This window comes from Hyperolius riggenbachi, chromosome 8 (assembly GCF_040937935.1).
Source record: "Hyperolius riggenbachi isolate aHypRig1 chromosome 8, aHypRig1.pri, whole genome shotgun sequence".
NCBI lineage: Eukaryota > Metazoa > Chordata > Amphibia > Anura > Hyperoliidae > Hyperolius > Hyperolius riggenbachi.
Window position 1 is genome coordinate 33,542,512 of NC_090653.1, and position 25,170 is coordinate 33,567,681.

Below are 25,170 nucleotides of genomic sequence, written 5' to 3' on the forward strand. Positions count from 1 at the left end.
TGGTCACCAAACAGGACATTTGGCTGTTTTGGGGCCTAATTATTCTGCAGGGAGTGGTGGTGAAGCCCCTGCAGAAATGATTTTGACCACCAATAAGATTATTACAACCCCTTTTTTCGGAATGGTGATGTCCGAATATCGGTTTATCCTGATCTTGAAGTTTTTGCACTTCACCAACAATGACACCTTCGAAAATTTGAAAGGTGTATCAACTCGTTGTTCAGAACTTCCAGAGCACTTTTGTACCAGAGGGACATAAGTGTGGATGAGAGTCTGATGGCCTATAAGGGGAGGCTGAGTTGGGTACAGTATATAGCATCTAAGCAGGCCTGCTTTGGAGTAAAATCCTACATGCCATGCTATCAGCAACTGGGATACATCTGGAATACGATACTGTATACTGGCAAAGGCACCAAGTTTAACCCCAGGTGCAACAACTATGGAGCGGCAACATCCTCTGTGCTGTCTCTGGTTGAGCCTTTACTGAACAAAGGCTATTGTGTCATCACTGACAATTTTTACAGCTCCCCTGAACTGTTAGGCCTAACCAGCGGGAAATTCCATAAGCATTTGCCAAGCAGAAGCTGAAAACTGGGGACATACATGCGTGGCAAAAAGGGAAAATGCTGGCTCTCCACTGGCGTGACAAAAAGGATGTTTGTCATCTAAGCACAGTGCATGACACCTCGACTGTCACCACCAGGACAAGAGGAGGTAAAGAAATCCAAAAGCCTCAGGTCGCGGTGGACTACAACAGCACCATGGGTGGTGTGGACAGCGCCAACCAGGCGATAACTTTTCATCCTGCAGTAAGGAAGCAGTAAAAAAAATATTATACAAAGATTTTCCGCCATCTCATGGAGCAAAGCTTGTGGAACGCCTACATCCTCCACAAGCAGCAAAGTGACAGGCCACTAACACACACTGACTTTATCTGGAAGATGTGTGAGTGCATCTGCCTCAAATACCAGACTGCAGCAGATGCCAGAGTTGGGCACCGTGCCTCCTACACTGTGAACCTGGAGCACCTCACTGGCTGTCACTTCATGGAGTATATTCCACTCACTCCCCGAAAAAAAAAATACAAAAACCAGGACATGTGGCGTTTGCTGCTCTAAGACTGATGAAAGAGAAAAAAGTCAGAAAGGAATCACGCTTCTACTGCCCCGATTGTAATTTTGGACTCTGTGCCGTTCCCTGCTTTAATATTTACCATACGAGGAAGGTGTATTATGTACATACTGTATAATAATCTGCAGCCTTATTTGTACAGGTTTCCTTTTTTTTCAGTTTATTGATAAATGTAACAATTTCAACAAATGTGTGTTCTAGTCTTTTACTATATGCAGACCAAGCTTTTATTCTGACATATTTGGTGAGTTATGATTTAAGAATTGGAGGCCTTAAAAGGACTCCGAGCAGTGCAAAAACTATGGGAAGATGCATATCATTTTAAAGCTCTCTTTCTCCCCTTTCCAATGATATATAAACCGTCGCCCTAAGCCTTTTAGTTTTCGCTATTTTCGCAATTGAAATTGCCGCGGCCGCGATTTCGAATGCGAAAATAGAGAAAACTAAAAGGCGTAGGGCGACGATTTAGGGGTCGTCAGAAAGAGGAGAAAGAGAGCTTTAAAATGATATCCATCTTTCCATAGTTACATTGTATTACACAGGGCGACTTTTTCTCTAAGTCAGCAGCTCCATTCAGCAGAAAAAGTCGCCCTGTGTAATACAATGTAACTATGGAAAGTAACTAAGGATATCATTTTAAAGCTCTCTTTCTCCTCTTTGTGACGACCCCTAAATCGTCGCCCTACGCCTTTTAGTTTTCTCTATTTTCGCGATCGAAATCGCGGCCGCTGCAATTTCAATCGCGAAAATAGCAAAAACTAAAAGGCGTAGGGCGGCAGTTTATATATCATTGGAAAGAGGAGAAAGAGAGCTTTAAAATGATATGCATCTTCCCATAGTTTCTGCACTGCTCGGAGTCCCTTTAAATTCTTGAAAAAAAAAAAAAGGTACCACTTTTAGACTCATAATTCCAGACAGAAATGCACCGCCAGGGAGGTTAAAGCAGCAGGGATAGCCATACTATCACAGGAAAAAAAAACCTCATATATATTATAAGTAAATACTTGTTCTACTTACATTACATATGTATTGTGCTGTCCATATTTTGCTTTTAGTGAATTCTATATAGTAAATAAAGAGAAAACTGTTTTAGGCATTTTCCATCTTTTCTACCTCTGACTGAAGCCTTCATGCCATTTCCTCCCTTAACCTTTTTTCTTCAAGAAACTGCACTGTCACATCTATCTTGCTTTGTAAATACATGTGAGCACAGCATAAATCATATTTCCACAGCTTCTTCAGAAATAGGCTTCTCAGCCTCAACTTATCACACTGAACTGCCCTCAGCCAATCAGTGAGGAGCAGGAATGTGGGAGGGGACGTAACATGCTTCCCTCTCATCAGCAATGTACCAAATAGAGCCAGGCTGACTGCGGTAAGATTTACTACAGCAGAAACATGTAGGATTATAATGGAATGCTTGCAATTCAGGATCAGGTTGCAGGCAGCATAATAAACACAGAGCAGTGGGTAAATGGAATTTGATTTTAATGCCTGAAAATCCGACTTTAAGCCATTATCCAGTGGCTTATCTAGGCTATTTACGGACACCCCCCCTTGCAAAGCGTGCCATGAATGGGTGTGGCCATGACACAATATGGGTGGAGCTAACTAATGTAACAGAATAACGCAAGGACAGTGGACCCAAGTTTTCTCCCAGAACACATTTAAGGTGGCCATACACTTATAGATTTGCAGTAGATTCGACCATCAGATAGATTTCTGTCAGATGCCTCTCAAGTCGAATCTGACAGGAATCTGATGTCTGCCACACACTAGGAACAGATTTCCCATAGATTTCAGAATGCCAATATGGACCAAAATCTAAGAAATGCCATTAGGAATAAGGTAGTTCTGAACTTACATGTGAAATGCACATACATTATCCCACATATACAGTGGAGTGGTTCCCCTCCCCCCACCCCAATAGAGCTTCCCTGGTGCTAGTGGTCTCGCCCCCTCCCTTCCCCCAATCATTCTTTCGTGGTGCTAGTGATCTCATCCCTATCACTCCAAATAAACCTTCCTTGGTGGTCTAGTCGTTTTCCTTCCTCTGTCCCCTGGTGGTGTCTTTGGCTACTGTTGTGTTTCTGTGCTCCCCCAGCTGAGGCAATGCAGAGTATGCATGTGCCGTGCTGAAGCCTTGTTGCTATTATCTCACAAGCAATGTCTGACCTCCTGTCACCTCTCCCCCTAGAGCCCGGCATATTTTCCTGCACCACGAGACTACATGAGTACAGGAAGAGATGCTGACACTAGGGAAAGAGCGGAGTAGTGACAGGAGGTCGGACATCGTTCATGCAGTACTCTGCATTGCCTCAGCTAGGAGGGAGTGCAGAACTTTAGTTTCACCCCCTACCATGGTGACCCCAGGGTGACCTGCACCAGCCGCTTTCCACTTGGTATGCCACTGCACTGCCACATATAATGAAGTCCTGCGGGGCGTAGATATACTGTCTGTATAACAACAAGTAGTTAAAGCGAATTAAACTTTTTAACCACTTTTTAAAACACTACAGTATAGCTACGTCCTCGGTGACTTTATCTAAGCCACGAGGACAAATAGGCTTATAGCGAGCAGCAAACTCACTCACTTCCTTGTTCCACCGCTCGTCAAGTGACTCCCTGCAATGCCGCCCACTGCCGTATAGCATTGCAGGAAGTGACGCGGCGAGCGGTGGTACGCAAGGAAGTGAGTGAGTTCCCCGCTCGCTATAGGCTTGATTTTAAATAAACTAGCTGGAGGGAAATTGCGGAAGGGGGGACCCAGGTGAGGGAGGGAAGGTCCGACCCCCCTCCCTGCCCCCCTTATGGCTGCTTCCACCTCCAGCCTACCTGGGGACACCATTGACGTTGAGGGGAGGAGCAGGCGGTAGGCAAACCGGATCTCCCTCCGTTTCTGTGTCTGTGTAGAGGGAGACCCATTTTTGTATTGCCTGCCACTACCTCTATGTGTATCCGGGGTCTGTGAAGTCCCGACAAGTCCGGACTCTCCATTCAGTTTTTCAAAACGGATCCTCCGGATCGCCCACGGATCAGTTTTTGAAGTGAGTGAAGATGGCTGCTATTGGTATCATTGGTATCCATGGCTCCGGTTTTGATCCAGGCCCAAAAATGGAGCCATAGATATGTTTTTACAAGTGTGAACTGACCCAGAGGAGCTCAGAATGCTCAGTTAGGCCTAGTGCACACTGAGCGGTTTTGGTAGCGTTTTCAAAAACGCTGCCACTTCTGAAAACGCTTGGCTAATGTATCTCAATGGGATGGTGCACACCAGCGGTTTGAGGTTTTTAGCAAACCGCAAGCGTGGCTCCTGCAGCATTTTTGCGGTTTGCAGATGCATTTCTGCCTCAATGTTAAAGTATAGGAAAAGCTCAAACCGCTCTGGAAAACGCTAGATCAGAGCGGTTTTCCAGGCGTTTTTGTTACAGAAGCTGTTCAGTAACAGCTTTTACTGTAACAGTATTTGTAATCTGCTACACAAAAACGCTCCAAAAAACGCCAGGCATGTTTAGAAAATGTCTCTAAACATGCCTAGAATCGCTCTGAAATCAGCTCCAAAAACCTCTAGTGTTTTGCTAGGGGTTTTGGTGTGCACTGGGCCTTACAGAAAAGTGTTTGGCATCTGCTAAATGTGTGCCCTCAGAAGCCTGACTAAACTAGCCCTTATGATTCACTGCAGACATTTAACTGCCCTGAGGACTCTGTCAGTAGTACAGTGTGGACATACAGTGGGGCACACAATACCATTCAAGTATGCCTCACTTTCCTTGTAAATGTGCATGCAGTACTATTAAAATAAATGCATGCAGTGTGTTTCTGCGTCGGTATCCGCACAACACTGTGATCAATGTAATAGGTCCATAGGACTATCATTGCTTCTGCACTGAGTGCAACAATTTTGTGCAAAAACACTGAATTGCGAAAGGACCCTAAAGGTAGCCATACACTGGTCGATTTGCTATCAGATTCGACCAACAGACAGATCCCTCTCTGATCAAATCTGATCAGAGAGGGATCGTATGGCTGCCTTTACTGCAAACAGATTGTGAACCGATTTCAGCCTGAAACCGTTCACAATCTGTGGTGGTGGTGGTGCTGCCGCCGCTTCCCCCCATCCCGCATACATTACCTGCTCCGCCGGCGCGACTCCCGGGTCTCCGCTCTTCTTCTCCGCTCTGGTCTGGTCTGGTCTCCAGCTTCTTCCTGTCTGGGGGAAGTTTAAACAGTAGAGCGCCCTCTACTGTTTAAACTTCCTGCCGGGACAGGAAGAAGGGAAGCATGCCGGAGACCAGACCAGACGAGAGCGGAGAAAAAGAGCGGAGACCCGGGAGTCGCGCCGGCGGAGCAGGTAATGTATTGCAGCTCTATTACTTCGGTCGTCGGGCACTCGAACGCTGCTAGCGATGCGCTCTTTACCCGCGGGTGATCGACGGTTATTTCCCGCACGGCGCGATCGATGGGATCGGACGGAATGGATCGAAATTCGGCGTGTAGCGCGAACGATTGGCAGCAGATTCGATCCCAGTGATCGAATCTGCTGTCGAAACGGCGGCAAATCGGGCCAGTGTATGGCCAGCTTAACAGTTTACTGCTCTTGTTTAGTGTCAGTGTGAACTGAGCCTTATCTGAGAGACTGGCAAGCAGCATGGATGCAGTAAACCTGACAGGCTAAGTAAGAATCATGACAGAAAGATCATGGAAAGGCTCAGTATACAGAGAATCAAAGTAAACAGTTTGAAATAATCTGAGCAGGCAGATAGACAACAAAAAAGTTGCTTACTTCTGTACAAAAGTTACATTCAGAACACCAACACTTAGGGAATGTTCAATAGGGCAGATGCACAGGCTCAGGCAGTAAACTCACCGGAGTGCTCCAGCAAAAATACTCACAGTCCATCCATCAATAGAAACAGCGGTGGGCACATCCAGGATAAAACACACTTTTATTCCTTCACTTTAAAATCCAGTATCAGCATGAACAAGGCAAGTCAGGAAAGGGAGGGATACAAACATGCGACAGCTGTTTCGCACCACTAGAGGCGCTTCATCAGGACCAACGGTTAGGGCTTGTTCACACTATGTGAGTTTGCTGATTTTTTTAAGCGCTGGCGATTTTAGAAATTGCCCTAAAAGTGCTTGTGCAATGATTCCCTATGAGAATGCTCACATATGAATGGTTCAATTACGATCTGCTTCCAAAAACACTGCCTGTACCATTTTCTGAGCGCTTTGGCTCAATGGAAGGTATAGGGAAATCGCAAAGCACTTGAAAATGCACTTTGTATAGCGATTTCCCGAGCGCTTTTAAGAATAAATACATTGGGCCTGATTCACAAAGCGGTGATAACTCAGTTATCACGCCTAAAAGACTTTAGGCGTGATAACCTTTGCACTAGCAGAGTTATCACTGCTTTGTGCTGCTGATCGCGCGAAGCTCCTTCGCGCAAATGCACAGGCACGCGCGCAAAGTCCCATAGGGCTTAATGGGCGCTGTGCGCGCGCCTGTGCGATTGCGCACGCAAAACTTTGCGCGAGTTACTTGTGATCACGCCTAAACTAAGTTTAGGCGTGATAAAGGGCTTTTCACAGGCGTGCAAAGTGTTTGCACCGCTTTGTGAATCAGGCCCATTGTATTTATTCTTTTCCGGAACAGAGAGTTCATTTCAAAAGCATCATCAAAAGCGCTTACACAAAATCGCCCAACGCTCAGAAAACGCTGGGAATTGCTTTAAAAAAATCACGTACAAAAACGCTCAGTGCTTGCGATTAAAAATGTGAACATAGCCTTTATTGGGTAGAATGACATGAAACTGGCACAAATGGGCAGCCAGAGTATCTACCGCTGTGTTATAACAATACTGTGATTGGTTCCTCTGAGCAGACCCTCCACTTCATTTATCTTTCCTTTAGTGTTGATACAACAATCCTGGCGTATTCCCATACATGTTAACCACTTAAGCAGGGATGCTCGGGTAGTACTTTTTAAAACCTGAATTGATCCGGATCCGGGTACCCAGATATCCGGATCCGGGTCGGATATCCGGATCCGACCTTGCGGATATCCGCGTGAACGCGGATATCCGACCGCTTTACCCGCGGATACCCTACCTATTCGGGTATCCGGATAGAAAAAACGGAAGTGCCCTTTAAATAGCTTTAAAAAGGGGTTTTAGGGTAAATGATGCATGTAGCATCATGTTTTTTTAAAGGGAAACACTAATTTACTATTTGGTTAACATAAAATAAAAAAAAAAAAAAAAAAAAAAGCTTGTAAATTATTAACATCAGGCCTAGGTTCCAGACAGCGGTCGACGGTCGTGCAGCCCACATTGGGCTTGATTTACTAAGCGGTGCTAACCTACTTAGCACGTCTAAAGTCTTTAGACGTGCTAACCAGGGTGCTAAGTAGGTTAGCACCGGATCTCTCAATCAGATCGCGCGCTAACTTTGCGCGCGTAAAAGTTTACGCGCGCAAAGTCTTATGCGTGCTAAGTCCCATAGGCTTTAATGGGCACTTTGCGCGGAGCGCCCTGCGCTCTGTGCAGTGCGCGCGCAAAACTTTGCGCGCGGTACTTTGCGCACGATCACTACTTCTCACATTTCAACTGAGTTTAGACGTGTTAAGGGCCAGTGCTAAAGTTAGCACCGTTTTGTAAATCAAGCCCATTGTGTCCAAAGTCCAATCGCACAACTAGGACATGACAGTTTTCAGCCCAGACACCTCCCAAAAATGACATCGCAATTGTGTTTTGGGTTGAATATAGGTGGTGGTATCAGCAGCAGTGGCCTGTGGCACCGCGGCGGTGGGAGCCAGCGCCAGCTTGCTTCAGCCTCTTGAACTCCTCATGCTCAACAACATGTTTTTTTGGCCAGATGGGTGATGAAGCTGGAGGTGCCATACTTGTAGGGGTCACAACCTCTGCTCATCTGTAGTGTCACACTCACCTTGGCGGCCGGTCACGTCAGTCTGGGACGTCGTCCTTGGTGCGCACGCAAAGGGGTTCATTCGCTTTCCTGTGTTCCCTTCAGGTGCGGCCCTTCAAAGTATTGTGCGCAGTGTTGCGCGCGTTAATTTTGGCGCCAATTACCAGTATATAAGCAGCACTGCCCTCACCTGCAGTGCTGCTCGTTCTGACAGCTTGGCTAGCCTGTTGGCGAACCGTACTCCTGTCCTGCTGATTCTGATCTGATTCTCTGTTGTGACCCTGGCCTGTGACCTCGACTACCACTGATCTCCGCCTGCCCCAACCTTTGGCTTGTTACCTGGTTTACCGTTGTTTGCCGCCTGCCCCGACCTTTGGCTTGTTACCTGGATTACCGCTGATCTCCGCCTGCCCTGACCCCTGGCTTGTGACCCCGACCTTCGTAGTACGCCGCCTGGCCTGGATTTCTACACTTCGTCTGATCAAGTTTACTCCACAAATAGTGTCACCTGTTCTCCCGACCACTCGCTGAGGCAATCCCAGTAGTGACCTGGTAGGGCACTAAGCAGCGAAGTTCCACATCCCCCTCCTGGGTTTGTGGTCCTGCACTCCCCTCAAGGGTGTGTGGGTAAAGACCCGTGGTCACCTAGACTCCACTACTGGGTAACGCCTCTTCCTTCGTGGGAGGGTCAACAGGGATTAAAGAGAAACCTAACAGTAACGAGCAGCCAGGATGGACACTAGTGGGCGGCATTGAAGGCGGAGACGCTGCCAGCTGCCAGCGCTTGGAACGTGGAAGTGGTGAGTAATTCTGCGCATGTCTCAGTCTCCCCGCCGCCGAGCCCGCCCCGCACTTGCCACCGCTGAATGGAGGGGGAGAGAGGCAGAAGGAGGGTCCCAGGTGAGGGAGGGGGGGATATTTCCCCCCTCCCCACCGCTGCCCCCACTGCCCCTCCTTCTAGCGCTGCTTTCCCCTCCTGCTCTGCTGCTGTGGGGGGTCGTGGCGACACCCCCCTGGCTCTCTGTCACCCGGTGCGCCACGCCCCCCTGCGCCCTACAGTAGGAAAGCCACTGCTCAGGCCTGGGCTCTTTGTTTGGTGGAGCAACATCATCCTTCTCTCAGCAGTCTCAATACCTTCTTCGAGACTATGGCGGAGATCTATGACGATCCTGGGAGGGCCGCCTCTGTTGAGACTGCTCTCCAATCTCTAAGACAAGGGAGAAGGCCGGTGGAAGATTACGTTATGGAGTTTCGCCGCTGGGAAGCAGTTGTGACCTGGTACGATTCCGCACTTCGATTCCAGTTTCGTCAAGGCCTCTCAGACACACTCAAGGATGAACTTGCCAGAGTCAGGGTTCCTGAATCATTGAAGGACCTGATCCAGTTGTCTATTCAAATAGACAGACGTTTAAGGGAGAGACGTTCTGAGAGGTCAGGGTCTGTCAGACCAGCCTGGAGTCTGCCTAGTCCTAAAGTATCTTCTGTTCCAGTACCTTTTACCCCTGCTGTTCAAGACAAACCCGAACCCATGCAAATAGGCCTGGCCCGTCCGGCCATTTCACCGGAAGAGAGACAACGCCGGAGATCGTCTAACCTTTGTCTATACTGTGGGGCGGCCGGTCATTTCCGCATCAACTGCCCAGTCAGACCTTCTGGTGAGCCTGAGTTGTCAGTATGTGCGGGTGGTTTTCCTTCCCCTCCGCTTACCTCTTCTCATATACCGCTCACCCTCTCGTTACAGGGCCCGCAAGGAAAGACCGTCACAATTAAGGCCATCGTGGACTCTGGAGCCTGCTCTTGTTTTTTGGATTGTCAAGTGGCCCAACAACTCTTGCTTCCCACCTGCCGAAAACGCCTACCTCTCGCCATCCAGCTGGCTGATGGATCAGCTATCGGCCACTTCTGGTCACCATCCAAGGGGAGCATCAAGAATACCTAAGCTTTGACCTGCTACCCTCTCCTTTGTTTCCCGTCACGGGCCCGGGCCTGCAGGGGGGCCCCATCCCCGCCGCGGTCCTGGCAGGTGCCGCCCGGCCGCCGCTCAACCCCCCCTGGCCGCTGCTCCCTCCCTCCATCCCTCTAGCCGCCGCCGCTGCCTCCGCCGCATCAGACCCCGATCAGGCGGCGACAATAGTGCGGGCGCTAGGACCCAGCGCCCGCACTGATATGCGGAAGTGACGTCACTTCCGCATATAGAGCGGGTGCATCCAGTGCCCGCTCTTACTGGTCGGGTCGCCGCTGATCTTGAGGTCTGACGCTGCAGGCAAGGTAGGGGAAGCAGCGGTGGCGGCTGGGGGGGGGGCTCCCTGTCACTCACTCACTAGCTAAAGGGGCTCCCTGTCACTCACTCACTAGCTAAAGGGGCTCCCTGTCACTCACTTCCTAAAGGGGCTCCCTGTCACTCACTCACTTCCTAAAGGGGCTCCCTGTCACTCACTCACTAGCTAAAGGGCCTCCCTGTCACTCACTCACTCACTAGCTAAAGGGCCTCCCTGTCACTCACTCACTAGCTAAAGGGCCTCCCTGTCACTCACTCACTCCCTAAAGGGCCTCCCTGTCACTCACTCACTAGCTAAAGGGGCTCCCTGTCACTCACTCACTCACTCCCTAAAGGGCCTCCCTGTCACTCGCTCACTAGCTAAAGGGGCTCAGTGTCACTCGCTCACTAGCTAAAGGGGCTCCCTGTCACTCACTCACTAGCTAAAGGGGCTCCCTGTCACTCACTCACTTCCTAAAGGGGCTCCCTGTCACTCACTCACTAGCTAAAGGGCCTCCCTGTCACTCACTCACTAGCTAAAGGGCCTCCCTGTCACTCACTCCCTAAAGGGCCTCCCTGTCACTCACTCACTAGCTAAAAGGGCTCCCTGTCACTCACTCACTAGCTAAAGGGGCTCCCTGTCACTCACTCACTCCCTAAAGGGCCTCCCTGTCACTCGCTCACTAGCTAAAGGGGCTCCCTGGCACTCACTCACTAGCTAAAGGGCCTCCCTGTCACTCACTCACTCCCTAAAGGGCCTCCCTGTCACTCACTCACTAGCTAAAGGGGCTCCCTGTCACTCACTCGCTCACTAGCTAAAGGGGCTCCCTGTCACTCACTCACTAGCTAAAGGGGCTCCCTGTCACTCACTCACTCCCTAAAGGGGCTCCCTGTCACTCACTCACTCCCTAAAGGGCCTCCCTGTCACTCGCTCACTAGCTAAAGGGGCTCCCTGTCACTCACTCACTCAAGGGCCTCCCTGTCACTCGCTCACTAGCTAAAGGGGCTCCCTGTCACTTACTCACTAGCTAAAGGGCCTCCCTGTCACTCACTCACTAGCTAAAGGGGCTCCCTGTCACTCACTCACTCCCTAAAGGGCCTCCCTGTCACTCACTCACTACCCAAAGGGGCTCCCTGGCACTCACTCACTACCCAAAGGGCCTCACTGTCACTCACTCACTCCCTAAAGGGGCTCCCTGTCACTCACTCACTCCCTAAAGGGGCTCCCTGTCACTCACTCACTCCCTAAAGGGGCTCCCTGTCACTCACTCACTCCCTAAAGGGGCTCCCTGTCACTCACTCACTCCCTAAAGGGGCTCCCTGTCACTCACTCACTACCTAAAAGGGGCTCCCTGTCACTCACTCACTACCTAAAAGGGGCTCCCTGTCACTCACTGCCTAAAGGGCTCCATGTCACTCACTACCTAACCTGGGGGTCCCTGTCAGAATCCAGGTGAGAGGTGTCTACCATAATAAGGGGGCATTCTGCCTATTTATGTGAAATGCTGTCTATTTATGTGCCTCATGACTGCTGAATTTGTCTTGTTGGGGGCCTAATGATTGAATTTTTACTTGTTGGGGGCCTCATGATTTGTTGGGAGCCTCAAGATTGCTGAATTTGTCTTGTTGGGGGCCTCATGATTTGTTGGGGGCCTCATGATTGCTGAATTTGTCTTGTTGGCTGTCTCACGATTGCTGAATTTGTCTTGTTGGGGGCCTCATGATTGCTGAATTTGTCTTGTTGGGGGCCTCATGATTGCTGAATTTGTCTTGTTGGGGGCCTCATGGTTTGTTGGGGGCCACAGAAAATAAAACTGGGAGGTTCTAAAAAAATGATGGAGCACTTCCTCCTTCCGGCTTGGAGGAAGTGCTCGATATCGAGGCTTGCAACGCGTCCATTCGGACACTTGCACCTCTTTGAAACGCTGGGCGGAGAGCGGCGTTCTGGGTAATTAACCCCGCCGCATCTAGCCGCTCAGCTGTGGCAATTAGAGCTAACTTGAATCACGAGTATCCACCGTGGTTATTCGTGATTAATTTGTGGACAGCAAGCCTCCAACTAGCTCTGCCAACATGTAATGGCTACGCACATTTCTCAGTTTGGGGGGGGGCCCGGACTGATGATTTGTGAGGGGCCCCAAAATTTCTGATGGCGGCCCTGCTGCAGCGCATCACGATTTCTTGGACGTCTTCGACAAGACTAAGGCAGATGCTCTTCCTCCTCATCGTCCATACGATTGTCCTATCGAACTCCAACCCGGAGCTCCCATTCCTTATGGAGGAACGTATCCACTATCTGAACCCGAGACTGTGATACTCAAGGACTATATAGAGGAGAATCTCAAGAAAGGATTTATCCGGCCATCCACATCTCCTGCTGGGGCTGGGATCTTCTTTGTTGAAAAAAAGGACAGTTCTCGTCGACCCTGCATAGATTACCGAGAGCTCAACAAGATTACCATCAAAAACCGATACCCACTACCTCTCATGCCTGACTTGTTCCAGAGACTCCGCTTGCATCTTCTCTAAGCTGGACTTACGAGGAGCTTACAATTTGATCAGAATCCGTGAGGGAGACGAGTGGAAAACCGCCTTCCGGTCCCGCTTTGGGCATTTTGAGTACTTGGTGATGCCCTTTGGGCTGTGCAATGCCCCGGCCACTTTTCAATACTTTGTAAACGATATTTTCAGAGACTATATTGACAATTTCATGGTGGTCTACTCAGACGATATCCTGATTTTCTCTCCATCCCAAGAAGAACAACGAAATCATGTGAGGAAGGTTTTAAGTCGTCTTCGCACTCACGGACTTTATGCCAAACCTGAGAAGTGCGAGTTCGATAAAGTGAATATCCAATTCTTAGGCCTCAAGATATCTCCGGGAGGAGTTGAGATGAACCCTCAAAAGGTATCGACTATTCTGGACTGGCCGGTCCCGGTGGATCGAAAATCTGTACAGCGTTTTATTGGCTTCGCCAATTTCTATAGGAGATTCATCCAGAATTTCTCACGGATAGTAGCTCCTATCACTCGGCTGACCATTATCCGACAAACCTTTCAATGGACTCCTGAAGCTCAATCTGCATTTGAGAAGTTAAAAGTCTGCTTTACCTCCGCACCCCTCTTAAAACACCCCGATCCTTCCAAAGCCTTTCTGTTAGAGGTGGACGCCTCTGAAGTAGCTGTGGGGGCCATCTTGTCCCAGCGTTTTGGCCCAAAAGCTGTTCTCCATCCAGTGGCCTTCTTCTCTAGGAAGTTAAGCACAGCTCAAAAGAACTACGATGTGGCTGACTGGGAACTCTTAGCTATTAAGGTAGCTCTCGAAGAATGGCGCTATCTCCTGGAGGGCGCGGAGCAACCAATCTTAATACTCACCGACCACAAGAACCTGGAATACCTCCGAACTGCGAAAAGGTTGACGCCACGACAAGCCCGGTGGTCTCTCTTCTTCTCCAGATTCAATTTCCACTTGACATACCGGGCTAAGAACGCTAAACCAGATGCCCTGTCCAGAATGTACCAACCAGAAACTACTGTTGATCCTGCTCCTGAAAATATCGTGTCCTCCCAACACTTTCTGCTCCTGCAGCCTAGCTTGCTGGATCATATAAAACAGGCCTCATCCTGCCTCAGCACGGTCCCGGATTTACCGATTGTGGAAGGTCTTTATTACTTTCAGGACAAGGTCTATGTGGCCGCTGAAGCGCGGTTGTCCGTTCTTCAATCCTGTCACGACAACCGCTTAGCCGGACATTTTGGGGTCAATCGTACCAGAGAACTTCTTCAGAGACATTTCTGGTGGCCGGAACTGTCCAAAGATTGCAATTCTTATGTTTCCTCGTGTGAGGTCTGTGCCCCATCTAAAAGCATCCGTACTCGACCTTGGGGTCTTTTGAATCCTTTGCCTATCCCAACTCGACCCTGGAAGAACATTGCCTTAGACTTTGTGGTGGAATTACCCCCTTTGGAAGGTTTTACCACCATCCTGGTGGTCATGGATCGATTCTCAATGATGGCCCATTTTTTGCCTTTTAAACAGGTCCCTTCTGCCTCAGAGACTGCTCAGGTTTTCATCCGAGAAATTGTCCGTTTCCATGCATTGCTGTCAGATATTGTATCCGATCGTGGAGCACAGTTTACTTCTAGGTTCTGGCAAGGACTCTGCAAGGGCCTTGGAATCAATCTTTCTCTTTCATCTGGGTACCATCCTCAGTCCAATGGGCAAACTGAGCGAACAAACCAGATATTGGAGCAATACATCAGATGCTTTACTTCAGCCGCTCAAGATGACTGGTATCCATTCTTGGCTTCGGCTGAATTCGCCTTTAATAATTCTACACATTCAGCCACACTTCAGTCTCCATTCTTTATTAATTATGGCTTCCATCCTTCATTCCTGCCTGGGTTAGATGTTTCCTCACAATGTCCTGGAGTACAGGAGAGACTCTCATCTCTCCAAAAGAACTTTGATACTGTTCACCAAGCTTTAAAGTCTGCACAGGAAAGGGGGAAAAAGTTTGCTAACAGACGTAGAAGAGAAGCTCCAGATCTTTCCCCGGGAGATCTCTTGTGGTTGTCTACTAACAATCTTAAACTTCATTGTCCCTCCTAGAAATTAGCTCCAAAATTCATCGGTCTGTTTCCTATCCTACAGCAAATTAATCCGGTGGCATTCAAAATATCTCTTCCCGCATCTCTACGAATTCATCCGATTTCCCACGTTTCCTGCCTGAAGAAGGTGATACCTAATTCCTTTCCAGGTCGTTCTTCCCTTCCTCCTCAACCAGTTCTCATTGATGGTTCAGAAGAATTTGAGATAGAAAAGATTCTGGACAGTAGGAGAGTGAGGAATTCCCTTCAATATCTTATTAAATGGAAGGGTTATGGAGTGGAAGAGAATTCCTGGGAACTAGTGTTGGGCGAACACCTGGATGTTCGGGTTCGCGAACGTTCGCCGAACATGGCCGCGATGTTCGGGTGTTCGCACCGAACTCTGAAAATAATGGAAGTCAATGGGGACCCGAACTTTCGTGCTTTGTAAAGCTTCCTTACATGCTACATACCCCAAATTTGCAGGGTATGTGCACCTTGGGAGTGGGTACAAGAGGAAAAAAAATATTTGAAAAAGAGCTTATAGTTTTTGAGAAAATTGATTGTAAAGTTTCAAGGAAAAACTGTCTTTTAAATGCGGAAAATGTCATTTTTCTTTGCACAGGTAACATGCTTTTTGTCACCATGCAGTCATAAATGTAATACAGATAAGAGGTTCCAGGAAAAGGGACCGGTAACGCTAACTCAGCAGCAGCACACGTGATGGAACAGGAGGAGGGCGGCGCAGGAGGAGAAGGCCACGCTTTGAGACACAACAACCCAGGCCTTGCATGAGGACAAGAAGCGTGCGGATAGCAATGCATTTTGCCGCCATGCAGTCATAAATGTAATACAGATAAGAGGTTCCGTAAAAAGGGACCGGCAACGCTAACCCAGCAGCAGCACACGTGATGGAACAGGAGGAGGCGCAGGAGGAGAAGGCCACGCTTTGAGACACAACAACCCAGGCCTTGCATGAGGACAAGAAGCGTGCGGATAGCAATGCATTTTGCCGCCATGCAGTCATAAATGTAATACAGATGAGAGGTTCAATAAACAGGGACCGGAAACGCTAACCCATCACAGATGTTCACTGTTCATGTTACTTGGTTGGGGTCCGGGAGTGTTGCGTAGTCGTTTCCAATCCAGGATTGATTCATTTTAATTTGAGTCAGACGGTCTGCATTTTCTGTGGAGAGGCGGATACGCCGATCTGTGACGATGCCTCCGGCAGCACTGAAACAGCGTTCCGACATAACGCTCGCTGCCGGGCAAGCCAGCACCTCTATTGCGTACATTGCCAGTTCGTGCCAGGTGTGTAGCTTAGAGACCCAATAGTTGAAGGGTGCAGATGGATTGTTCAACACGGCTACGCCATCTGACATGTAGTCCTTGACCATCTTCTGCAGGCGAGTGGTGTTGGAGGTGGAACTGGGCGATTGCTGTTCTGTGGGCTGCTGCATGGGTGTCAGAAAATGTTGCCACTCCAAGGACACTGCCGATACCATTCCCTTGTGGGCACTAGCTGCAGCTTGCGTTCTTTGTTCCCCTCCTCGTTCTGGGTTTGCGGAAGTCAGTCTGTCGGCGTGGAACTGGCTAGAGGAGGAGGATGTCAATCTCCTCTCTAATGTCTCCACAAGGGCCTGCTGGTATTCTTCCATTTTGACCTGTCTGACAGTTTCTCCAATGAGTTTGGGAACATTGTCTTTGTACCGTGGATCCAGAAGGGTATAAACTCAGTAATCCACGTCGTCCAGAATTCGAACAACGCGCGGGTCGCGTTCGATGCAGTCTAGCATGAATTGAGCCATGTCTGCCACAGTCCTAACAGAATCCTCATCATGTTCTTCTGAGCTTGACGCACCCTCATCATCATCACCAGCATCACGCCGTCGCCCACCTTCTTCCTCTTCTGCTGTCCATTCCCGCTGAATCATGGAAGTCCAACGTGCACCGCCCTGTCCCTCGGCAAGTCCTGCTCCAACTCCAGCTGTTCCTCGTCCTCTTCTTCAGCATAGCTGCCGGGAGGACCAGCGTTTCCTGAGGCAGATTGCCTGATGTTGGTATCATCATCACGCTGATCGTTGTCCTCTTGAGATTCCCCCACTTGCATCCTGACTGCGGCTTCCTTGATCTGCAGCATTGATTTTTTCAGCAAACACAGCAGTGGTATCGTAATGCTGACTGAAGAGTTGTCACCGCTCACAAGCAATGTGGATTGCTCAAAATTTTGGAGGACTTGGCAGAGGTCCAACATGGTGGCCCAATCATATCCACAGAAGCTTGGTAGCTGTCCGGATGCGCCTCGGTACTGCGCCGTCATGTACTGGACCACTGCACTCTTCTGCTCGCAAAAGCGTGCTAGCATGTGCAGCGTCGAATTCCAGCGCGTGGGTACGTCACACACCAAGCGATGGTTCGGTAGATTGAACCGCTCCTGCATCTTGTTGAGTCCCTCCGAAGCGGTACTGGACTTACGGAAATATTTGGCCACTCGTCGCACCTTCAGCAGAAGATCTGCCACGCCTGGGTATGTCCTCAGGAACCGCTGAACAACTAGGTTCATAACGTGTGCCAGGCAAGGGATGTGTCTCAGCTTAGCCAACTTTAAAGCGCGAATGAGATTGCTCCCATTGTCACACACAACCATGCCTGGTTTCAGGTCCAGCGGTGCCAGCCACAAATCGTTCTGTTCCTTGATTCCCTTCCAAATTTCTTCACCTGTGTGCTGCTTATCTCCAAGGCAGATCAGCTTCAGTAAGGCTTGCTGACGCATGGCAACAGCTGTGCTGCACTGCTTCCACGACCCTATTGCTGGGTTACCGATGCCGGATGAGGTACCGCTTTGAGAGGCGTTGGAGGAGAAGGAGTCAGAGTCGAGGTAGGTGCTGCTGTTATCTCTGAGGGACGCCGGTCCAGCAGTTTGCGGCGTGGGCAACACCCGCGCCGTAGCCGGTGAGGAGTCGCTGCCAGGCTCCACAAGGTTCACCCAGTGCGCCGTCAGGGAGATGTATCGACCCTGGCCAAAGGCACTCGTCCAGGTGTCTGTGGTTAGGTGAACCTTGCAGGCAACGGCATTTTTCAAGCTTCTGGTTATTTTGCTAACCACGTGCTCATGTAACGCTGGCACTGCAGACCGCGCAAAATAGTATCGGCTGGGAACCACGTAACGTGGGATGGCCAGCGCCATCATGCGCTTGAAGCTGTTTGTCTCCACCACGCGATGGAACGTGGTCGTTGAAGACTGGGAAATGTCAAGAGGACTGTTGCGGAAACTGACATCGTCGTCTACTACGGATGTTTGTGTACCACGTAATGGCTGGGCTGCTGCTGAGGAGGGTCTGGTGACAACGGAGGCAGTGTTGCTGGGGGCTGGAAGCGAGCCGCTACCCTGGCCTTGCGTGTTTGACCACAGAGTGCTATGTTTGGCTACCATGTGGCGGCGCATGCTGGTGGGGGAGAGGTTGTTGATATTTTTCCCCCTGCTCAGTCGGGTCCTGCACACCTTGCAAATCACCATGGTAACATCCTCCCTGCAGTCGTCGAAGAAAGCCCATACTTTTGAGCTCCTGCTTTGCTGGCGAGTTTCTTTCGTGCCTCTTTGGCGTCTCACTTCTACGGCTATGCCTGTTGTGTCCGAAATATCCCGCCCCCGCCTACTTTGTGGCACACGGCGAACTCTTGCAGCAGTGGGTTCTGCAGCAGACTCATCTGTACTGCTGCTATACCGACAGCGAGGTTGTACTCGATAATCCGGGTCTGTGTCTACATCGTCCAAAACCTCCTCTTCCATCTCCTCATCTGTGACTGTGTGTGTGTGCAGTGGACTAGAGCTCCCCAGAACACCCTCTGCGCACCTCACTCCCATGTCTTCAAGATGTTCTTGGTGGACCTCCTGCAATTCAAATTCCTGCGCACATTGCTCAGGGATTTGGGTGTCTTTGTCCTCGCCTTGCATTTCAGTGCGTGGTGCATTTACCTCGCACAATGGTTGTGAATCCGGGCACAACATTTCTGGCTGTTCCATTGTTTGTGGGGGTAGGAGTGGGAATAGCTCCTCCGAAGAGGCCATTGTGTCCGGAAATAATTGTTCGGACTGGTTATTCGGCCATTGTGTGCATGGTGTAGCTGCTGGTTGTGTCACCTTTGTGCCCACTGGCTCCTTGTAACTGGCAGAGGACCTCGTGCGTGACAACAAGGATGTGCTGGTGCTGCTGCTGCTTAACCCGCTGCTGGACGCTTGAGAGGTCATCCAATTCATTATCCGTTTCTGCTCTTGTGGATTAGTGAGGGTTGTTTGTCTGGCACACATGGGTGGTATTGAGTGGGTTTTCTTAGGTGCTCCACTGCAACCTCTACGTGAACCGTCAGGGGAAACACCTCTTCCCTTGCCCCTCCCTCTTTCACTGGATTTCTTCGTAGCTAAGGAGCAGTGGGCCCCGATGCACGTTTTACAATGGGGCCCCCCCAAGCACTCTATACGTAACAATTGATACGGCGCACCAAAACCTGCCAAGGGCAACTACAGTGTCAGAGGTGCAAGAAAAGGATGGGGAACAGTTTGTTAATGATTACCAATGTTCAAAGTATCTATAGAAGTGATTATTATGAGCACAGGACCTATAGAGAGCTAATACTGTAGTTGAGGGAGGGCCCTTCGGGGCCCCTCTGGCCCTAGGGCCCCGATGCGGTCGCTACCTCTGCAACCCCTATTGCTACGCCCCTGGATCCCAGCAGTACACGCACACTGACTGGCAGTACAGTGGCAATAGACAATGCTATATATTATGTTATACACTGGTGATGGACGGAAGTACTACTGATTCCAGCAGTACAGTGGCAATAGAAGACAGTGCTATCTATATATCTATTATCTATATATATAATAGACTAAGGCCACATACACACATCAGACCATAGTCTTTTGAAAATGAAAGATCACAGACCAATCTTACCACCCTTCATGTAGTATGAGAGCCATACCTTCAGGCTAGGTTTCCACTTGTGCGTTTGCTCTCAGTTTTTCTGCTCAGAAAATTCGCATACATTTTAAAACCAATAGTAGTGAATGGACCTGTTTCCACTCTATGCGAATTTTCTGGCGCGTCGGCATGCGTAAAAAAATCTGAGACCGTGCATCAGATTTTCGCCCGTCGTGCGCGATTCGTCCACGAATCGCCTGTAATATATTTCAATGGCATCGCATACGAACGCGATATTTCGCATAGTTTAAGCGATTCGGACCGTTGTACCCAGCATGCTGATCATGATGTATTTCCTCTTCCTGTTTCCTCCGATCGACAGAGAGATAGAGAAAGCAAGCTGTCAACATGCAGAGGAGTGTTTATGATATAGAGGAGCTGGTAGCTCAGATACAGGCGCACCCCTGCTTGTATGACAAGGGACACAAAGATTACAAAGACATTCATATGGCCAGAAGACTTTGGGAAGAGATTGCGTCATCTTTTTTCAGCAATTGGAACGAAATGACACCAAAACAGCAAAATCTCAAAAGTAAGTGAAATGGCTGTTTATTATGAGTAGTAGTGTTGCAGCAGTAGTAGTATGTTTATGTAGTGACCACACCCGGGCCCCAGGTGCAGCAGAGGGCCCTATAGGGCCTATTTTGTGTACATTCGCCACTAGTAGTGTTGCAGCAGTAGTAGTATTTTTATGTAGTGACCACACCCGGGCCCCAGGTGCAGCAGAGGGCCCTATAGGGCCTATTTTGTGTACATTCGCCACTAGTAGTGTTGCAGCAGTAGTAGTATTTTTATGTAGTGACCACACCCGGGCCCCAGGTGCAGCAGAGGGCCCTATAGGGCCTATTATGTGTACATTCGCCACTAGTAGTGTTGCAGCAGTAGTAGTATTTTTATGTAGTGACCACACCCGGGCCCCAGGTGCAGCAGAGGGCCCTATAGGGCCTATTATGTGTACATTCGCCACTAGTAGTGTTGCAGCAGTAGTAGTATTTTTATGTAGTGACCACACCCGGGCCCCAGGTGCAGCAGAGGGCCCTATAGGGCCTATTATGTGTACATTCGCCACTAGTAGTGTTGCAGCAGTAGTAGTATTTTTATGTAGTGACCACACCTGGGCCCCAGGTGCAGCAGAGGGCCCTATAGGGCCTATTATGTGTACATTTGCCACTAGTAGTGTTGCAGCAGTAGTAGTATTTTTATGTAGTGACCACACCCGGGCCCCAGGTGCAGCAGAGGGCCCTATAGGGCCTATTATGTGTACATTCGCCACTAGTAGTGTTGCAGCAGTAGTAGTATGTTTAGTATGGCCCCAGTTATACACTCCACTTTTGTGTACAATGTTGTATACAATCGCAGTGGTTAAATTAAAAATTAAAAGCAATGCAATACTTTGCAGACAAGGCAAATTTATTTTTTTAATTGCCATGGGAAAAAGTAGAAACAAAGTTGAACACAGTGTCTATTGCACACACATTTATAACATTTTACATGGTATTTTCCTCATAGGACATCACACCTTCAGGAGAATTAAAATAATTGGCTAGGTGATCACGATAAAATAGGGCCTGATTTGCAGACCTACCATTATCAACAGTTGTCACATCCTGGAGGGGCCTTGTATCAACATCATCCATGGTACACGGTTCATGGTACCTCAGATAGTTGTGTAAGATACATGCTGCCTTCACCACTGCTACAGCAGTATCGGTCTTTAAATTGATAGCAGTGTGGAGCACTCGCCATTTGTTACTTAAGATGCCGAAGGCACATTCTACCATCCTTCTTGCGTACGTTAGGCGAGTGTTGTAATTTCTTTTCACATCGGTTAAGCCTCTGCATCCGTATGGCCTCATGACATGAGTAGAGAGGGCGAAGGCCTCATCAGCCACAAATACGTATGGGCATGGAGGTGAAGTGGTGCGAGGTAAGGGTGTAGGAGTTGGTAAGTTCAGTGATCCATCCTCCAGAGCGTAATGGAAATTTGTATGTCTAAACACAAAAGAATCACTGGAACTACCATATGCACCTACGTCGATATAGATGAAGCGGTACTCAGAATCTGCGACAGCCATTAAAACAATAGAAAAATATTTTTTATAATTAAAGAACTTAGTACCACTTGCTGGAGGCATCACAAGCCTAATATGTTTACCGTCAATGGCACCTACACAATTTGGAAAACTACAGTTTTTCCAGAATTTTTGTGCAATGTCCTCCCACATTGACGTGTCTGGAACAGGCATGTAGGTGGCATGGAGTCTGCTCCACAAAACTTTGCAGGTGTTCTTAACTATGTTGGATATGGTGGCTTTGCCTAAGCGAAAGGCGAAATGCAAAGATGCATAAGAATTTCCTGTAGCCAGAAATCTGTAAAAAAAATAATGAATATGAAATATAGTTGATGTTATACAAAGATCATATTTCTTGTATGTTTTCACATGGCATTTAATAAACAAAAATTTCTTTTGTGCTTTTTCAACAGTAGAGGAAGTGAAAATGAAGTGGAGATCCCTCAAGGACACATTCAAAAAGGAACTTGAAAAACAAAAAAAAATGGAACGTAGTGGAGCTGGTGCACATTTCAAGCCCAAATACCGCCATTATGACTTGCTCACCTTTCTTATTCCATGCTTCGAGGCTAGAAGGTAAGTTACAATGCATCCATATACTAATCTTGTGTATGTACAGTACAGACCAAAAGTTTGGACACAACTTCTCATTCAGAGAGTTTTCTTCATTTTCATGACTATGAACATTGTTGATTCACACTAAAAGGTAACTGTACTATTAATAATACATGTTGAAGTATAGTACATAATCAAAAATTGTGCAACAAGTAAAAATATGTTATATTATAGGTTCTTCAAAGTAGCCACCTTTTGCTTTGATTACTGCTTTGCACACTCTTGGCATTCTTTTGATGAGATTCAAGAGGTAGTCACCAAAAATGGTCTTCCAACATTGTAACGAGTTCCCAGGGATACTTTGCTCTAGTTGGCCCTTTTGAGTTCACTCTGCGGTCCATCAATGTTAATAGTCATGAAAATGCAGAAAATTCTTTGAATGAGAAGGTGTGTCCAAACCTTGGGTCTGTAGTGTATATCTGTATAGTCATTTTTTTTTTTTTTTTTTTTTTAATTCTAGCACAGAGGATAGCTTGCCGCTAACTCCACAAACTATTAATGTGGATGATGATGTTGATGATACTCAAATGAGCATAAATTCATCCGGAGATGCAAGTGACCTGAACATCATGACAAATTCTGATGAACAAGCGGCAAACACTCGTAGGTCTCTGAAATCGACCAGTAGTAGTGAGAGTGTGACAGCAGCTAAGAAAACTAAAGTGACAAGCTCAAGAAAAGTAGTCCAAGCTGAGAAAGATGTTGGGGACAATGCTCCATTCCAAGGACTACTGGAATACTTGAAAGACAACAAAGACAAGCAGATGCAATACATAGAGAGGGAAGAAAGTGATTCATATGTCATAGTTAAGTCAGCTATTCCACATCTTAAAAAAATTGATTCCGAATTTTTCCCAGAATTTCATGCCGATCTGATTAATCTGTGTAGAAAATATGTCACTAAAACTCAGACCAAGCAACAACGGGCACTAGGTAACGATGGGAATAGGTATGGTCAAATGCAGCAAGAGTTGTACAGACCACCTGCACAACCTTATCGTACAAACCAATCAAACACCAACCCACAAACCCAATCTGTAAACAGTATGGGTGCCAACACCCTACCGAACCCAACATATCATACTTTGCAACCTGCTCAACGTTCCGATTACATGCAATCTGAACCTTCCTTCACACAGTCTTTATTTAGCTTGGATGACAAGGATGAGTGAGATGTTCTGTACTAAAAAAAAATTCACATGTAACATTGTTGTGGATCGCCAAATGTTTTAGTTTGGTTTTAGTATTTAGTAATAAAATATTTTTGAATGTTACTTTTTTTATACAGAGGGAACATAGAGGATCGTTAGGATACAGAAGGTTTTTCCACCTTCTACTGCAAATGTTTTTTTTTTGCTTTTACAAAAAAAAACATAGTACGTTCATGTAAATTTAAAGGTGCAGACAGTGCATGGTAAACAACGTCCCTGGAGGGTACTCACTTCTGGAGAGAAAAGCATCTTCTCTTGTCCTACTCCATGCCACAATGGACTCACTGTAGGAATCGGAAAATCAGACGTATGTCTTCCATGTGCATCACCAAAAGTATTGTGGAATGGACTAGTTCAAAGGAAGCCAACTTCGGTTTCAAGAACCTTACAATTCGCCGGTGAATATGAGCTAGAGAGGTTTTTTTGGGAGTACAGTGCAATTTGGCTACGCATAAAATGAACCACACAAAAGGTAACAAATATACGTTTACATTTATAACGTGATTTGTTACCTGTTGTGTTGTTCATATTATAGCAAAAAAACTATTGTTTACTCGACTACACTTCTTTAGGTCCACTGTGCTACATTCCATGTAGTACATTGTCACACATTGACATGACCTATGGCGTTCTCTACATTTTTCTATGTTTAAATGTGGAAAAACAATTGACACCTGTTCTTTTCAATTATTGTTGACTATTGGTTAATATAAAGTTTACTACAACATTTGAGCGATCTGATGTTTGTGCGTTCAAGTCTGCTTTGATTTTGTTGGTCATGGAAATTACCAATAAAAAAGGTGTTATTTTGCAAAGAAAAATAAAATAAAAAGTTATGTTAATTACTTGTATTGTAGCTTATTGTCTCAAATGTCATGTCCCTTGCCATTTCCAGTTTGTACAATACAAAAACACAAACACTGCATAGCTGTCCATTTCATCAAGGTAAAGACACACAAGTGCACACAATGTGCTTATATAACTACATGAACTACGATCCCACAAACGATTCCCCTTTGTGATCATTCTCTCTGCTTTACAACACAATATTAACTTTAGAGCCAAGTGATTTTGGCTCCCCCTTCTACAAACCTGGTCCTGGTACAAGCTTTCACAGCTGCAATAGAGGTGGCCACAAGGCATAGGTCAAGGGCCACCATCAACAGAGGATAAGCTGAATTTCTAAACACAGGTAAGTCACCTATCACCTACTCCACTCATGATATGTCTACACTACTCCTGACCTTCCCTTGCTGCTATTACACATACATACATATATATATATATATATATATATATATATATATATATATATATATATATATATATATATATATATATATATATATATATATATATGTATATATATATATATATATATATAT

The 25,170-nt window shown here is 47.5% G+C and overlaps 2 protein-coding genes across 2 annotated transcripts in view; one reads left to right on the plus strand and one right to left on the minus strand.

The window, feature by feature from the left end:
* Positions 1-25,170, minus strand: part of LOC137528707 (H-2 class II histocompatibility antigen, E-S beta chain-like) — a 117,056-nt gene that overhangs the window by 12,024 nt on the left and 79,862 nt on the right. The gene's annotated exons all lie outside the window — the stretch shown is intronic.
* LOC137528388 (uncharacterized) lies at positions 20,236-23,746 on the plus strand. The gene is made up of 3 exons (XM_068249681.1): positions 20,236-20,419; positions 22,373-22,535; positions 23,035-23,746. The coding sequence occupies exons 1-3, from the start codon at positions 20,236-20,238 to the stop codon at positions 23,744-23,746; spliced, it is 1,059 nt and encodes a 352-aa protein (XP_068105782.1).

Coding starts and splice junctions, on each gene's coding strand:
- LOC137528388 (XM_068249681.1), top strand. CDS start 20,236: ATGCAGAGGAGTGTTTATGATATAGAGGAGCTGGTAGCTCAGATACAG. Junction 20,420..22,372: donor AAAACAGCAAAATCTCAAAA/GTAAGTGAAATG, acceptor CTTTTTCAACAG/TAGAGGAAGTGAAAATGAAG. Junction 22,536..23,034: donor CCATGCTTCGAGGCTAGAAG/GTAAGTTACAAT, acceptor TTTTAATTCTAG/CACAGAGGATAGCTTGCCGC.